Raw genomic sequence first — 15,937 nt, 5'->3', positions numbered from 1 at the left:
TGTGCCGCTGCATAAACCTCTTCAAAGGTTACGGGGGCATCCAGTTCCGCTTGTTCCTGACCTTCGTAAACGGGTTTGGTGGATTGCCCGGTCGAGACAGTTCCTACGCATATGTGTTTAATTTTGTCTATCATGTCAGCTTCCCGACCTTCAAACTCGTTTTCAAGCAGCTTGAGTGTGCGATTCGCGACTGTTTTTGTTCCTCCCAGGTCAATCATACTTCGAAGAATGCGCCATGTTTTCTTTGTAGTCAACGTGCCCCAAAGCGAGTCGCTGAACTGATGCCAATTGCTGTCGCTTAACTTTTGTGCGTATTCGTTAGCTTCCTGCGCTAGCTGAGCTATCCGTATCCTGAGTTTGCGATTAAGCTTCTGCCTTTTCCATCTTTTGTATATTAAGATACGTATCTCAAGGTTGTATCTTAAGATACGAGATACTGCTGTCGCAACATAATCGTGCGAAACTACAAACGTTGGCCGAACTCCACTTCTCAAGCTGATGCTGCTGCCACCAAGACCCCTGCATGAAACGAAAGGAAGCGACATTCTTTTCTCTCCGGCAGAGCAATCCTGCTATAGGGCTGGCGATGAGGTCTGAGCGTAAGCGGTAATACATTTACGAACAAGGTTAAACTCCACACCGGTATTTGAGTCATCGTGCAGAGGCTTCTTATTGACGTTCTCGTAATTAGATGACGACGCGCTAGCTAGTCGGCAGGCAGAGCAGTGACCCAAAGCAATTACAAAAACGACAAGCAAGAAGCGCCGACAGTGCAGCGTTTAAAGAGTTTTCACGTTAAGAACCGAAAGGAGCACTGATAAATTGTTTCGGAATGGAAGTACTATACTTTGAGCAAGAAACACGAAAACTTTGAGATACCAACAGATATTTCTTTCAAATGAAACAAGCTTGGTCGGACTCAAGAAATTTCCAAGGAAACATTCTTTCGTGCTTGCGTGTTTGCTGCTACATTATACACGTTTATCGATGATAAGAAATCTGCGAATGTATCGAAGTATCTTAAGATACAAATGGAAAGTGTCGTATCGGACACAATAATTGCTGTAGTATCTTGTATCTGTAAGTAAAATACTTGTCGCCCGAGCAAGTTGTATCGTATTGACACGTGTACTTATCTTTATCGGACGACCACGTTTCGACGCTTAAGAAATGTAATCGCACAGCGAGGCACGCGCCTGCATGTATCCGAAGTTTCTGAAAAGTTATCGATGCTTCTACCCGGCTGTCTGTTGTCGCCGAACCTTGTGTTATCTGATTTCATCGCGTGACGCGAATGGTGTAGAACTCTGTGGAAGGCACACGGGCCCGAACGATTAGTCTGGAACATTCGACGACTGCTGTATGAAAGCCGACGCGCTTGACCCGCTGATCAGATTTTCGACGATCGCCGACCGTGTTCGCCGCTATCGTTATGCTATAAGTGTAGCCTGTTCATGTGGGCACAGGTTCGCCCAATAAAAGTTAGTTTTGTCTTTCACAGTATTGCTACTGTGTTATTCAACGTCACCACCACGTGACAGTATCATGATACAACTGGAAAGTATCTTTGCCTATCCCTGCACCCGTCCCATTCTTTTAATTTTTTTTTGTACGCATAGAGCATTCCGCTGTTTTCACTTCTATGATTACTAAGAATTAAAAAAAATCGATCCATATAAATTAAACAAAAGGAGCTGTACCTGTTGAATTTGTCAGGATGGCGCTTGAAGAAACGCTGCGGGCGTGGATAACGAAAGCGAAATTTACTCCCATAGAGATTCAGAAGCGAGAAATCCTGTCGCTTAGTTGCGCAGTTTTTCAGGATGTAGAACATAGACAGTCAGACTGAGAGCCATTTCTGTATGCGTGAAGGCTTGTCATACTACTGCCGTGCTAAAGATGTATGACCAAACACTGTGTGCTGACAATGTATCGATGAACGATTGCTGAATCAAATTCAAATTTCCCAGAGGCTTTCGACATATCCGCCCCGAACTCGCGGCAAAAAAAATGCACGGTTGTGCCACACACCTTGCAAGCTCGCCAGCTACAGTTCGTAAATTGCAATATGTGTCGTAATGTCATTAATAAGTTAATTAGCGAATTTCCGTTAATTAGTTGAATATGTGTTTCGAGTTCTCATGCAAGTAATGCCCGCCTCTGACAATTCCAGCTCAAGGAAGGTAATTACGCTACCCGCAACAGGTGACTTACTAAATTTCTGTAAAACTTAAAAATGATCACCCGGTATACATGAGTTCGTGGCAAAACTGCATGCAGGGCTGGGCAAAGATACTTTCCAATTGTATCATGATACGATGCAACATACTCGGGTGACAAGTATTTGAGTTACAGTGCGGTAACCCATGTACTTGACGGGCGAGCTATTTCTTCTAGTGCCCATGTGCCCAGTCTTTCTATCACACCTTCCCTCCTCCCTTGACTTTTCTTTATATTCCCTAGGGCGAATAAACCCGGCGTTCTTCGGCCGGTACGACTGTCTCGTTCACTAAGGTAGGGGCGTTGCCTCCTCCGCGCGTCAACCTTCGTAACGTACAGATACAAGATACTACTACCACAATTACTGTATCCGATACGACAATTTCTATCTGTAGCTTAAGATGCTTCGATACATTCGCAGATTTCTTATTATCGATATACGTATATAATGTAGCAGCAAACGCGTAAGCATAAAGATACGTCTGCTTGGCAATTCCTTAGCTCCGACCAAGCTTGGTTCATTTGAGCGAAATATCTGTTGGTATCTCAAAGCTTTCCTCTTTCTTGCTCAAAGTGTAGTATTTTATAAAACTGGTACTGCGCAACACAGAAAAGAAAAAAAAAACAAGCCGAGCAGGCCAGATAAAGGAACAGATAAAGGAATCGCCTGCTCGGCTTGTTTTCTTCCTTTCTATGTTGCGCTGTACCAGACTTTAGAATGCAATACCAAATCGCCCAATCCTCAACCCTAGTATAGTATTTCCATTCCGAAACAATTTATTATGCTCGCTTTGGTGCTTAACGTGAAAACTATTCAAACGCTGCGCACTCGGCTGTTTTTGCTTGTAGTTTTTGTAATTGCTTTGAGTCGCTGCTCTGCTTGCCGACTAAGTAGTGGGTCGCCCATTTAATTACGAGAACGTCAATAAGAAGCGTCCGCGGGACACCGTGACGTCACGACAGAGGAGAAACGGGGCTCCAACTCGCGCCGTCGCTCGCGGCGTCGCGGCGGTATATAAGCAGCTGCGCTTGCCTCTGCTACACACTCACGAGGTGAGATGCCTCCTGGAGACAGAGCTGCTCGTTGGAATGAGAAGCGAAGGTTGCGGCGTGCTACAGAGACTGATTTTCTAGGTGGCTTTGGCTCAACTCTTGCAAGATGGGCTGGGTGGGAATCGAACCAGGGTCTCCGGAGTGTGAGACGGAGACGCTACCACTGATGAATTAGCGATGTTGAAAAGATTTTAGTACCATGTTGACCAAAGTGTGGCTCACACGTTTTATCCTTTGTAAACCATTATTTAGAACGTCGAAGTCGGCAATAAAGAAAAAAAAACTGAGCCACGAGTACGATGCTTCAAAGCGGTACAAAAGCGCCTCTAGTGAATGCGGTGTTGCCTTAGAAACGAGCTCAGGCATGCGTCGCTTGGTCAGGAGCACATTTCGTTTCCGCGCCGAACGCTGCGTTGCTCGACGCTCACCGCGTCCAATGCGGGGCGCGTAGTCGCTGCGCCGTAGCCCATTGTCTTACACCCCTTGGCGGGTCGACGGGAACGCTGTCGCGTTCCACTCTTGAAGGCGAAGCAGAGTAACGCATGAGTTGTTCCTTCTCACCAGGCTAAACAGTGGTTCAACAACTAAAATAAAGGCTAGTATGCTTCGCATCCTGGGCTTAACCTTACCTAAGCCACAGTCATTTTTATAATTTATAAGCTAATTTGTCCAAATAAATTGCCTAAATTTGTAATTTCTTCCACAGCTGGGTGCCGTTGTCAAGTGGGAAAAGGACTTGGCACCCGGAGGTTCCGCATCCCAGAGCTTACTCATCAACTCATCAACCCTTAACACAAAATAGGTCAAGGCATACAACCATGGAAACCACCATAGCCGTCCGTGGAGCAGCGCGACCACACGGGGGTGGGTGCGTTACCATCGGTTCCGGCTCAAGGGTTCCACTTAGCCAAACAAAACCCCGTGGATCGACTGGCATTATAACAAGCATTATAACGTAACGGAGAGCTTTCCACCCGTAACTGAGCATGTGTTGGTGGGCTAGTTGGTTAAGCATGATTACAACGACGGCGCCGAACAAAACAACACACGAAGAAGGGGAACACGAGACAGCACGTAGGCGCACGAACAACTGAGTGTTTTATTTCTTGACATAGTAATATATAGCTGCTGTCAAGGATCAAAACAACAAGAACATCAGAGCTGGCCATCAACTCACAATGGAGATATTGGAAGCGCTTGAGATAAAAAAGCGTGGACTTGAATGTATCAGTGAAGCCTCAGTTTCGCTTTCGACAAAGGAACTGGCATATCTTGAGAGTGACTCTTAAAATGTTATTCTGTATCTTCGCTGCCTTGTGCGATGCAGATGACTGCCCTGTTTATTTCTTGTTGTTTTGATCCTTGACAGCAGCTATATATTACTATGTCAAGAAATAAAACACTCAGTTGTTAGTGCGCCTACGTGCTGTCTCGTGTTCCCCTTCTTCGTGTGTTGTTGTGTTCGGCGCCGTCGTTGTAATCTTTCCACCCGACTCAAGCTTGAATTTCAACATTGTGCATGCACACACGGCCAAGTCGAGAGACCTTATAGGAGCATGCGTCATAACTTAATGGTGAGCTTTCCGCCTGACTCAAGCTTGAATTTCAAATTGTACTTCGTAATCGAAAATACCACATTCAATAGTTTCCATCCCGCCCAATTGCTTTCTTTCCGTGTTTCAACGTCGCGGCGCCAAACGCGAGAAGGAATGAGGAGCGAAGTTGGGGCCCGCGCGTTTTCGGCGCTCTCAAAAGTGTGTTTCCAAGAATCAACACTACACTCGGTGCCCGACTTCTTGACCACGAACAACAACAATAGCAACAAAAAGGATGAGGGGACGGCTGTCATTGTGGACCTTGCAGAGAAAGCGGATCAGCCGTTCAGCGACAGACCTTTCGGATCACAGGGCGCCGACTTGCTTGCCTTCGTAGAAACGGGCCACAGTAAACAATGGGAGACGAGCAGCGAGTTTTGGGTGACGAACGCAGTCCGTAAAGCCTGTTTCGCAGTGAGATCTTAGGTCCTCCGCCCTTCGTCGCTCGCCTGGCTTGCAGGTGAGAAATTCGTGCAGGTTCGTTGCATCGCTATATGTGGCCTCCAATGCGGCAGGTTTGGTGCCTTCGGGTGGCCCGCTCGGTCGCTCGGAAAGGTATGCACTCGCCAGCCAGTCTCCGAACGATTAGAGCACTGCAACACTGCGAGACGCGGCACAAAAAACCTACAGCAAGGCGACGGCTGCTGAGAACGCGTCCGAATATGACGGCCATCTGAGGGGCGCTTGAACATGGCGGAGCGGGTCAAGATAATTGGCGTGAAACCCCGCGGTAGTTTTAGAAGAGCTCCCACAGGCTGAGCTTAAGTCGCGTACCGCAGAACACACTTCGTTCTTGAGTGTAGAGGTTGAGGTGCCCTCCAGTGGGGTAGTTACGGTGCTGCTCTTGTTTTCTTCATTTCCTTCTAAGAACCACCTCGCCCCCCCACCCCCCCTCACTCCCCCGATATGTGTTCCCCCGAAGCTTCGGTGTCTCTGTCGCATTGGTCTCTGCAGATGCTGGCCAGGTGCTTGGCTCCTCAAGCGGCGATGCGAGCCAAACTACGCTGGAACGAATAATGGAGGCGTCTTGGCATTTGCTGCACCGGAATAGGCTCCCCCCCCCTTCTCCTACCACTTGTTTTCATCCCCCTCAGTTGTGATCCCCGTAGTAGCACCTCCTTCCTCCATGCATCCACTTTCTCTCTTTTCGGTGTCCTCGTTTGTTCGCGGCCCCCCTTCCCTTCTACAAGAATCTCTCTCTCTCTCTCCCTCTGAAGTGTGGCTCCACACTCTTCGGCCACCGAGTTTGAACGTGCCACATGGTGTATGCACATTTCCAACGAAGCCGACGTCATCAACCTCTCAAGGTAGACCGATTTTTTTTATTTCGCTGTACGATATTCGAAATCGAAAATCACGAATCCAACTTTTCTATGATCCAACTTTTTCACAATCCGCCTCTTTCATGTTCCTGTGCTGCTCTCTGACGCATGCCGCTTGAAACATTTTGGAAGGGTGCCGGGGATTTCGCCGGTTGATTTGTGTACCTGCGCCCATGTTGAGTGTGCGTCGGTTGTCTGTTTCGCGGATCGCGATTAATTATTAATGGTTTCTCCGGGGCAGCATGCCATTCGCCAATCGACTATAGTGGGTGAGCAGGCCCGAGTGCGCTGTTGTGGTAACAGCGCGGCCGAGAAAGGCACGCTGGGTTCCTTCTGCCGACGTGGTTGCCTTGGGTTCGTTGTCGCTGATGTCTGCCATTGCACATCGCTTTTTGCATTCCATTTTCACATTCACTAAAAATTTCGCATATTCACGAAGCCTTCTAGTGCAGCCTTCCACGCGGGATCTGCCAAAGCGGTTCATTTGTTTACATCCACAGCTTCAGATCGCCGTTAGCTTTGGATATTGTAAAAATGGTGCATCGCTGATGTGAAATAATCCCAAAACGTAGCAAAACATACAGACGAGTCAGTATGAGCGGCCGAGTCCCTTAAGCAACTGCAACTGTGATCCAGACACGTATACATTACGGGCTGTTACTACTGATTCTCGCTTTTGCTTAACTTGATCATACTTACAGTTTGCGCGTGCTATAAAGTATTGTTAGAGACAACTGTGCTGGCCATAAACCCCCACTTATAGGCCGTGTAGTTCTCTCCCGAAAGCACGGGTGCCATCGCTAACACCGTTGGCAACTGGGCGAGTTGATGGTGCTGTACCGAATGCACTGTCTCTTCTTTCCCGTTTGACGCAGAGGTAAACAGGGCTTTTCTGTAATGAAGAAATGTGTCAGCAACACGTGCAGACCCACCATCTAAGCGAATGCGACCAGCAGTGTTTGGAAACGGTGACGAAAGTACAAGACGTTGACACAGCGCTGTGTTGCCGTGTACGTGCCGTGCGGAGTGAAGAGTAGTTATCATATCGCTGTATGGCCACAACTTAACTATAAGAGCGGTTTCCTTCGTCCTGACTGCTTATTTTTTAAGTCCCGCTCCATCGGTAGCGGGTTCACGAAACCGACGGGGGGTCAGGCCTAACCCAAACTTCGCTAAACAGGATCAACATTGACTAAAACTCCACGTGCACGGCTTGAAAGGACTGAATCTCGTGCATTTCCGCTTCGAAGGCATGTCGACGCATTTTGAGCGCGAATAATTATATTCACAAGTGAATGAGATGCAGCTATCGCGTTGTCGGTTCGACGGCTGGTCAAGTAGGATTCAGTCAAGCTACCGTGGTCGGCACGCTTACTCTGTCGGTGCCGTCGACGAGAAAGCCCGTCGCGCTGTATGACAACTCGCACCCGTCGTTTGCCTCGTTGTCGGCTTATTAGGATCAAATGGCCTCAGTGACACAGTGCTGAATAGTCGGCCAATCGTCGGCGTCAATGTCTCGTAGGTCTCGTATCCGACCCAGTGTTACCACGCGTTAAAAGCGTACATGAAGTCAGGCACGCGCTGCCACCACCAGCAACAGTGGGCCGACGCTGCAAGAAGACTACGTCAGCAACGTGTTTTTGGAACGGAACGGAACTTGGATACTGATTGAACTTTTGCAATCTGTTTTAGTAAATATTGATGACTCGTTTTGATCAGTGCAGATGGCTGGCGCTGTTATGTTCTGTCTCTTTCCAAAAAATAAACAGTTGTGAGTAAGGGATCGCGTGTCCACCTTGTCTGCGTCCTTGCCTATTATGCACCCCACAAGTTTTACCATGAAATATTCGCCATCCTGAAATACGTTCAACTGAAAGATTTTCGCGTAAAATGCATAGGAAAACCACCGGGCTTTTTTCTGAAAGTTCGTCATTCTGAAATATTCGCTAAACCGACGCCCGTACAACTGCAGCCGTTCAATACTCCTCGACGCATTGGTGTTATCGTAGTTCCAGAAATGTAGCGACAACTCGAGGTCATCGCCGGCCCACGCATACTGACGTTTCCTCGTGCATTGCATATCACGAAGGTTGTACAAATGTGTTCAGACGCGATCGTGTTCGTCTATGGCTCCGCACTACAGCATTGAACTCGGCCGCTTTCGCCAGCAATTCGGCTTTGGAGCGACCTTTCCGACACTGCAGAGCTTTCGAGAGTGAACACGCAAAACTCCGACACCTGCAGTGAATTCATGAATTTCGCTAACTCTTCATAAGTTAGGCTTTAGCTGATTTCGTTTTTTTTCCCTCATCATCATCTTATTTACGCGAATTTTTAAATCTAGGAGCTATGTGCTTGTTGTGATGCATATAACATCATCATCATCATCATCATCATCATCATCATCAGCCTGGTTACGCCCACTGCAGGGCAAAGGCCTCTCCCATACTTCTCCAACAACCCCGGTCATGTACTAATTGTGGCCATGCCGTGCCTGCAAACTTCTTAATCTCATCCGCCCACCTAACTTTCTGCCGCCCCCTGCTACGCTTCCCTTCCCTTGGGATCCAGTCCGTAACCCTTAATGACCATCGGTTATCTTCCCTCCTCATTACATGTCCTGCCCATGCCCATTTCTTTTTCTTGATTTCAACTAAGACGTCATTAACTCGCGTTTGTTCCCTCACCCAATCTGCTCTTTTCTTATCCCTTAACGTTACACCTATCATTCTTCTTTCCATAGCTCGTTGCGTCGTCCTCAATTTGAGTAGAACCCTTTTCGTAAGCCTCCAGGTTTCTGCCCCGTAGGTGAGTACTGGTAAGACACAGCTATTATATACTTTTCTCTTGAGGGATAATGGCAACCTGCTGTTCATTATCTCAGAATGCCTGCCAAATGCACCCCACCCCATTCTTATTCTTCTGATTATTTCCGTCTCATGATCCGGATCCGCCGTCACTACCTGCCCAAAGTAGATGTATTCCCTTACGACTTCCAGTGCCTCGCTGCCTATTGTAAATTGCTGTTCTCTTCCGAGACTGTTAAGCATTACTTTAGTTTTCTGCAGATTAATTTTTAGACCCACTCTTCTGCTTTGCCTCTCCAGGTCAGTGAGCATGCATTGTAATTGGTCCCCTGAGTTACTAAGCAAGGCAAAATCATCAGCGAATCGCAAGTTACTAAGGTATTCTCCATTAACTTTTATCCCCAATTCTTCCCAATCCAGGTCTCTGAATACCTCCTGTAAACACGCTGTGAATAGCATTGGAGATATCGTATCTCCCTGCCTGACACCTTTCTTTATTGGGATTTTGTTGCTTGCTTTATGGAGGACTGCGGTGGCTGTGGAGCCGCTATGGATATCTTTCAATATTTTTACATACGGCTCGTCTACACCCTGATTCCGTAATGCCTCCATGACTGCTAAGGTTTCGACAGAATCAAACGCTTTCTCGTAATCAATGAAAGCTATATATAAGGGTTGGTTATATTCCGCACATTTCTCTATCACCTGATTGATAGTGTGAATATGATCTATTGTTGAGTAGCCTTTACGGAATCCGGCCTGGTCCTTTGCTTGACCGAAGTCTAAGGTGCTCCTGATTCTATTTGCGATTACCTTAGTAAATAGTTTGTAGGCAACGGACAGTAAGCTGATCGGTCTATAATTTTTCAAGTCTTTGGCGTCCCCTTTCTTATGGATTAGGATTATGTTAGCGTTCTTCCAAGATTCCGGTGCGCTCGAGGTCATAAGGCATTGCGTATACAGGGTGGCCAGTTTCTCTAGAACAATTTGTCCACCATCCTTCAACAAATCTGCTGTTACCTGATCCTCCCCATATATATGGTAGGTGCTAATTAACACATTACTCTTGCCTTGTGTTCCCTGCGCTGTGTTTTGCCGTCTGATTGTATGCGTGACGTCCGCACATTTCTTTCCTTCACCCCTCCCCCTTTTTTTTTCGCTTTATGGCTTACTGCTGTATTGCCGATTGCCGATTGCGTTACTTGCGTATTATTTATTTTTCATGCGTATTATTGGAGCTATACCAGTTTTTTTCTTTAAGTATTACTCGCACGACATTTGCTGTACATCGTGCTTACGTAACGCGCCTCTAAATGCCTGTAAGGTGTTTTAATATGAACGAATGTAACTAAATCAGCAACTTACGCAAACGGCTTCGAAAATAAAAGTAATAGCGAGCTTTAGTTTAGGGGACGCAAGCGGCTTGCGCACGCAAGAACTAGGGGCCACGGTACTGCGCACGCGCTGACTTCAGACGTAGGGGTCTGCGCATGCGCATTAAGTACCGTGGCCCCTAGTTCTTGCGTGCGCAAGCCGCTTGCGTCCCCTAAACTAAAACTCTCTAATGATGACTAACTAAATCGCAGACGCTGCGAGCTCCTCTACAACTTACGCAAACGGCTTCGAAAATAAAACTTCTGATGACCAACTGATTCGCAGATGTTGCGAGCTCCAGTGTTCCTGGCGGTGCTGTCCGCGGCCCTAATGGCCGCCGGCGGCACGCCTAACCACTTCGGCGGCATACGTACGCCCTTCGGCATCATGGGAACCCCGGCCGATTGTAAGTTGGCCGCCACGGCCAGGATGGCCTCGTGCTACGCGAAAGACCAAAACTGCCCGGTCCCCGTTGACCTGAAGGTGCGTACATGACACAGTCGGTCCGCGGGCCTGTCGGCCTCATTGTGCCTTTAGCGGTTGTAGAGGCGCTACGTTACAGTGGCTGTATAGCGACAATCCATGTTGCAAACTGCAAACGATCGTCCTCCGTAGATTCCTTGCTGTGTGCCGTGCACTTTGTGCTTTCACTTGCATCTCTGTGCGGAGTGAAAGCAACCACCCGGTTAGGACTGATTTACGCTCGAGCCACCCATCGCCGCAAGCCGCACCGCACGCTTGCGGTCGCGCGAAAAATTGCACGTATCCAGCACTTGTGCACAGAGAGAGAGAGAGAGAGACAGGAAAGGGGAAAGACAGGGAGGTTAACCAGAGAAAAAAAATCCGGTTGGCTACCCTACGCCGGGGAGAGAGGGGAGGGGGAAGTAAAGTGGAAACAAAGTAGAGATAAGGAAAGGAAGGAGCATAGACACACAATCACAATCGGTCACTGTCACCGAACACTCTCATCGCACAGCACACTGACACTTGTAGCACTATCAACATCTGTTCAGGCTACAGTGCCTCTCCAGTTCTGTCGCCCTCAAGAACCGCAACAGTGCCCTCGTCGCCCTCTGCTGCGATGGTTTATGATGGCGGTATCTGAAAATGAGTTCCTCTGTGAGAGGTCTTTGGTCAAAGCGCGCTATCGCGGTTGCAAGTGATTGTCTCTGTAAAGTATATCGAGGACAGTCGCAAAGAAGGTGTTGAAAAGTCTCCTCGGTACCACAGTCCTCACTCGTGGCGTCGTCGGCCCATCCAATTCGGTAAGCGAAAGACTTGGTGAAAGCCACCCCTAGCCATAGTCGACAAAGCAGGGTAGCTTCGCGACGAGAGAGCCCAGCTGGAATACAAAGGCGTAGGGAGGAGTCAAGATGGTGGAGTCGGTAGTTGTGAAAACTTCCAGCGTTCCACAAGGATAACGTGATGTGACGGCTGATCATTCGAAGTTTTCGAGCGGCATCTGTCCTTGATAACGGTATCGGCTCCTCTTCATCCCCTTGAAGAGCCGACCGAGCAGCGTTATCAGCGTGTTCGTTCCCTATGACTCCGCAGTGACTTGGAAGCCACTGAAATGTCACGTGGTGTCCTTTCTCAGTTAAGGTGTGAATGAGTTCTCTAATCTCAAATACCAGTTGTTCGTGTGGTCCGCGCCGCAGGGCCGATAGCAAAGATTGCAGTGCAGCCTTGGAGTCACTGAATATTGTGCACTTGTGCACAAATTACCATTTACACTGTGTGCACAGTGTATACCTTACACATTGTAAACCGAAATTTATGCACACGTGTTTGATACGTGCAATCTTTCGCGCGACCGCACGCGTGCGGTGCGGCTTGCGGCGATCGGCGGCTCGAGCGTAAATCGGCCCTTAAGCAACGCACCATCGCATGCGGCAGTCATCGTTCGTCGTCATCCTACTTCCCCGGTCATATGCACATGCATGCATATTTTCGAATTGCAAAGCACCGCCTCTTTCTATGCCGTCTTCCCCTCTCCTGATGCGCGTATTGTAACACTAGTAGACAACCGGCTGTCTGTCTGCCCTACGCATTGTCCGCCCAGCTCCGTTTCTTCATGTATCGACTGTACGCCCTCGTATGCTGCCTCGTATGCTGCCTTACACTCCACTTCTCTCATGCGCGGAAACAGTTGGTACGATTTTGCTCGCGCGTTTTATTTGCGTTTCATTACGCATTCATCGGTGGCCGTCCCTATATGCTGTATACTCTGCGCTGCAGGTTGCCGACTGTCCAGACGCAGCCGCAGAGCAAGCCGTGGCCGAGGGAGCAGCCGCCGAGTCGTCGTGCCCGCTGCCGCCGGCGGTCGAACACAACGGCGACGATGTCGTTGTCACCGGTAGCCCGGTCCCGCAGCTGACCAGGCGCGCAAAGCTCGTTCGGTACGCCAAGGTTAGGCCGCCCTACCGTTCGCGTGATAGTTATATGTGTGAAGAAGAGGGCGGGGTCGTTTACCGCTGTGGCGTCGACGGCGATGAGGAGGACATCGACACGTCGAGGTGCACCATACGCAGGGTTAACTGCCCCGCCGTTAGCCCGCGCGGCGTCAATATGAACGTCAGTAGCGTCAGGGCTCACGACCTGCTGCACTGGGCGGGGCACTTGGCCAAGTTCTTCTGCGTGGCGGCCGCGCGACCAACCGTGTCCGGCCCGGACAGCGCCAAGACGCCCGAGGGCTTGGGGTAAGCGATCTGTTCTAGTACCGCGTACTTCGTCAGTCTTGTCAACAATCCACACCTGACGATCATGTTCAGACTGTATTGATATTCTGTTGCCCACACGGTGTGTAACTGGCGTATTACTGTACTGTACTGTATACTGTTTGTATTGTTGCCCGCTTGATGTGTAACTGGTCTATTACTGTACTGTACTGTATTCCTGTATCTTTCTGATAAATCCACTCCTGTAACAGTCCCAGTGGGACTAACAGTATGTTAAATAAATAAAAAAAAAATAGAACGCCGCCAGTTCCCGCCGCCGGAAGTGACGCATGGCCTACGAGAAGCCGCAGCTCGGTGCCCCGCGGCTACCCGAGGCGCGCTGAAACATCTCGGATGTGACGTGCCGGAACTTACGTCATAGCCGCTAACCAGCAGGTGCGCGCTTTGTCTGCTTATAGGTGCTGTTTAGACGCTGCAAAAAAAAAAAATCAAACAATTACCTGCCCAGCGGCTTCGCCAATATTAGCCCAGTGGTATCCCTTACTCATTTATGACCAATTTGGCCAAAGTGATATATATCGTTGCTGTTCGATGTTTATTTACCGGTAATAGGTTGATTACTGGAAGGTAAACTGAAGGCCATTTTTTTTTATTTCGTGCTCCAAACGTAAGCGCCGGTACGCCAGTGTGACGTCGTGGAGTTCTTTCTCGTATTCGCCATGGTATTCTCGTATTTCTCGCCGTTGTAGCGTAGTAGACGTTCACTAAACTTTATATATTTATTCTTTGGCTCGATCCATTAAAATGCAGCCCACATTTACTTGTTGCGCCTTTTATGACTCGTCGTGCCTTCTCATGGTATACAGTATCGCTGCAATTTACTGAAACAGCTCAACGTACTTACCACGCCCGGTTTATACCAGCACGCTTCGCAGTGAAGCGTGCACACTGTGTATGCATAGTATGCACGTACGTCATTCAAGGATACTCCGCGACTTCCGGTTTACGGCGGCGCCATGTTTGGGAACCTATAGGCTGTTGATAAGGTTCCCCAAGATGGCGGAAGGTAGCGGAAGCAGACGACAGCAGCGGATCTGACATCACGTGCATACTATGTATGGGAACGTCAAAATAAACGGAAGGTAGCGGAAGCAGACGACAGCAGCGGATGTGACGTCACGTGCATAGTATGAATGGGAACGTCAAAATAAACGGGCTGGAGGGTGTGTGCCCGTCACGTTTACTGTACTGTCACGGTGATTTCATCTTGTATCGACTCGTTGCGCTATTTGTCGGACATGCCCCTCGTGATCACCGTTTTCTCGTCTGTGCAGCTCGTACGTGCCTAAGTTCAGCGACCGGGCTTTCGCCTTCTACAGGAATTCATCCGCTGCCGGAGGATCGAACGAAGACTGCGAGACCCTGTTCGTCAGCTACGCAATAAGTGTGGAGCTGTCAGAGATCTTGTCGTACAGCTAGTTTCGTCGATAATCACGTGCTCCAATGTTCAGTCGCAAAGTGCATACTTTCACTGAAATTGAGGTCGTCGATTGCTTAAATGGACGTACGCGACCAGCTGTTCGAATAAAAGCCTTCTTGTATGTCCACTCGATTGTGAAATCAATAGATGGCGCTGCGTTAGCTGCACGCGGGTAGGGCATCGCGATGCCAAACAGCTTTGACATCAAGGCATCCTGCAGATATGCATGGGGGCTGACTCTATGTAAAAGGGTGTTTTTTTTTTTTTGAAGAGCACAAATGTATACATAACTGAGCTTGATCACTCGGAGAGATCGACATATATCGCTCGCAGAGAAAAATAAAATGAAAATGCCACATTTCTGGGAACGCATTCGTGCTCGGAATTCGTTCCAATATGAGTCGTAAAGCAATCACTTTATAATATAATTAGCGAAGTTATGAGTCAGTTATGATGGAAGTTTGATTTTCAGTGCAAGCAGTCATCTCTTCTTTGGCTCGATCCTTTAAAATGCAGCCCGCATTTACTTGTTGCGCCTTTTATGACTCATCGTGCCTTCTCACGGCAAACAGTATCGCTGCAATTTACTGAAACAGCTCAACGTACTTACCACGCCTGGTACTTACCACGCCTGACCCTGGCCACGACTGGCCAGGGTCACGTATGGAACATTAACGATAAAGTTTATACCGGCTGTCGTTGCTCAAGCATGAGTTGTTCGAGCACCAAGAAACCACGCTCACTCACCCTCGTGAACACACCATTGATGTTGATGAGGCGCAGCCCTGCACACACCCTTTATATAAGGTGTGTGCACGGCTGCGCATTCCTCTCCGCGATTGGCGACACGCAGAATGGAAAAAAAGAAAGTGAACTACACGTCTCGCCACACCCCGCAAGCCCACCAGTATTTGAATCGGCAGGGACAAACTCTCTGCAAGAAGTCGCCCTCCTACAAGTCAACCATGGGTGACTGCGACTTGGTCGCTCTGTTGTACACACGTAAATAGTACCCTTCTTTACTCTCTTATCACATCTTCTCTCTCTGTCATTTACTCCCTTAAACTCCCGATGGCCCATTCAATGGTATGAGCCATTGATGAATACAGTTTCAGACACGCTGTTTCCTATGTTGTATGTGTGATTAGAGAGAATGCAAACGCGGTTCGCCTCCCTTTGCTGAGTGCTCGTAGCCTCTGCCTTACGGGTCTATGATCCATTCTATTTCTTGCTTGCTTAGGAGGGTATGAGTGCTTACAGGGGAATGAATGGACATGGGTATGAGGGTAAGGAACATTAACCATATACAGCTTCGCTGTACAGCAAAAAATAGTTTACATCTATACTTGCAATTCTCGGCTTTTGCAGCATACGATTCTAAGAGAGGCAACGACGTCGATAAAACGAC

General features: G+C 48.5%; 1 protein-coding gene and 1 long non-coding RNA gene across 3 annotated transcripts in view; one reads left to right on the top strand and one right to left on the bottom strand.

Moving 5' to 3' along the window:
* The window catches only part of LOC139047726 (uncharacterized), a 99,839-nt gene that overhangs the window by 43,532 nt on the left and 40,370 nt on the right, over positions 1-15,937 (bottom strand). The gene's annotated exons all lie outside the window — the stretch shown is intronic.
* Positions 6,113-14,656, top strand: LOC139047345 (uncharacterized). Of its 2 annotated transcripts, XM_070521166.1 has the most exons (4): positions 6,113-6,175; positions 10,657-10,854; positions 12,610-13,070; positions 14,384-14,656. In XM_070521166.1, the coding sequence occupies exons 1-4, from the start codon at positions 6,128-6,130 to the stop codon at positions 14,526-14,528; spliced, it is 852 nt and encodes a 283-aa protein (XP_070377267.1). In that variant the 5' UTR covers positions 6,113-6,127; the 3' UTR covers positions 14,529-14,656. The 2 variants fall into 2 exon arrangements, with proteins under 2 accessions (XP_070377267.1, XP_070377268.1); XM_070521167.1 differs by lacking the exons at positions 6,113-6,175; positions 10,657-10,854 and adding an exon at positions 12,234-12,523.

This window comes from Dermacentor albipictus, chromosome 7 (assembly GCF_038994185.2).
Source record: "Dermacentor albipictus isolate Rhodes 1998 colony chromosome 7, USDA_Dalb.pri_finalv2, whole genome shotgun sequence".
In the NCBI taxonomy this organism is placed as follows: Eukaryota; Metazoa; Arthropoda; class Arachnida; order Ixodida; family Ixodidae; genus Dermacentor; species Dermacentor albipictus.
Note: the sequence above shows the minus strand (reverse complement) of the source record. Positions and strands in the feature narration are given on the sequence as shown.

Bases quoted from the DNA above. Each gene is read 5' to 3' on its own strand.
- LOC139047345 (XM_070521166.1), top strand. From the start codon at position 6,128: ATGGTGTATGCACATTTCCAACGAAGCCGACGTCATCAACCTCTCAAG. The intron at 10,855-12,609 runs GTGCGTACATGA...TCTGCGCTGCAG, and splicing joins CGGTCCCCGTTGACCTGAAG to GTTGCCGACTGTCCAGACGC. The intron at 13,071-14,383 runs GTAAGCGATCTG...TCGTCTGTGCAG, and splicing joins AAGACGCCCGAGGGCTTGGG to CTCGTACGTGCCTAAGTTCA.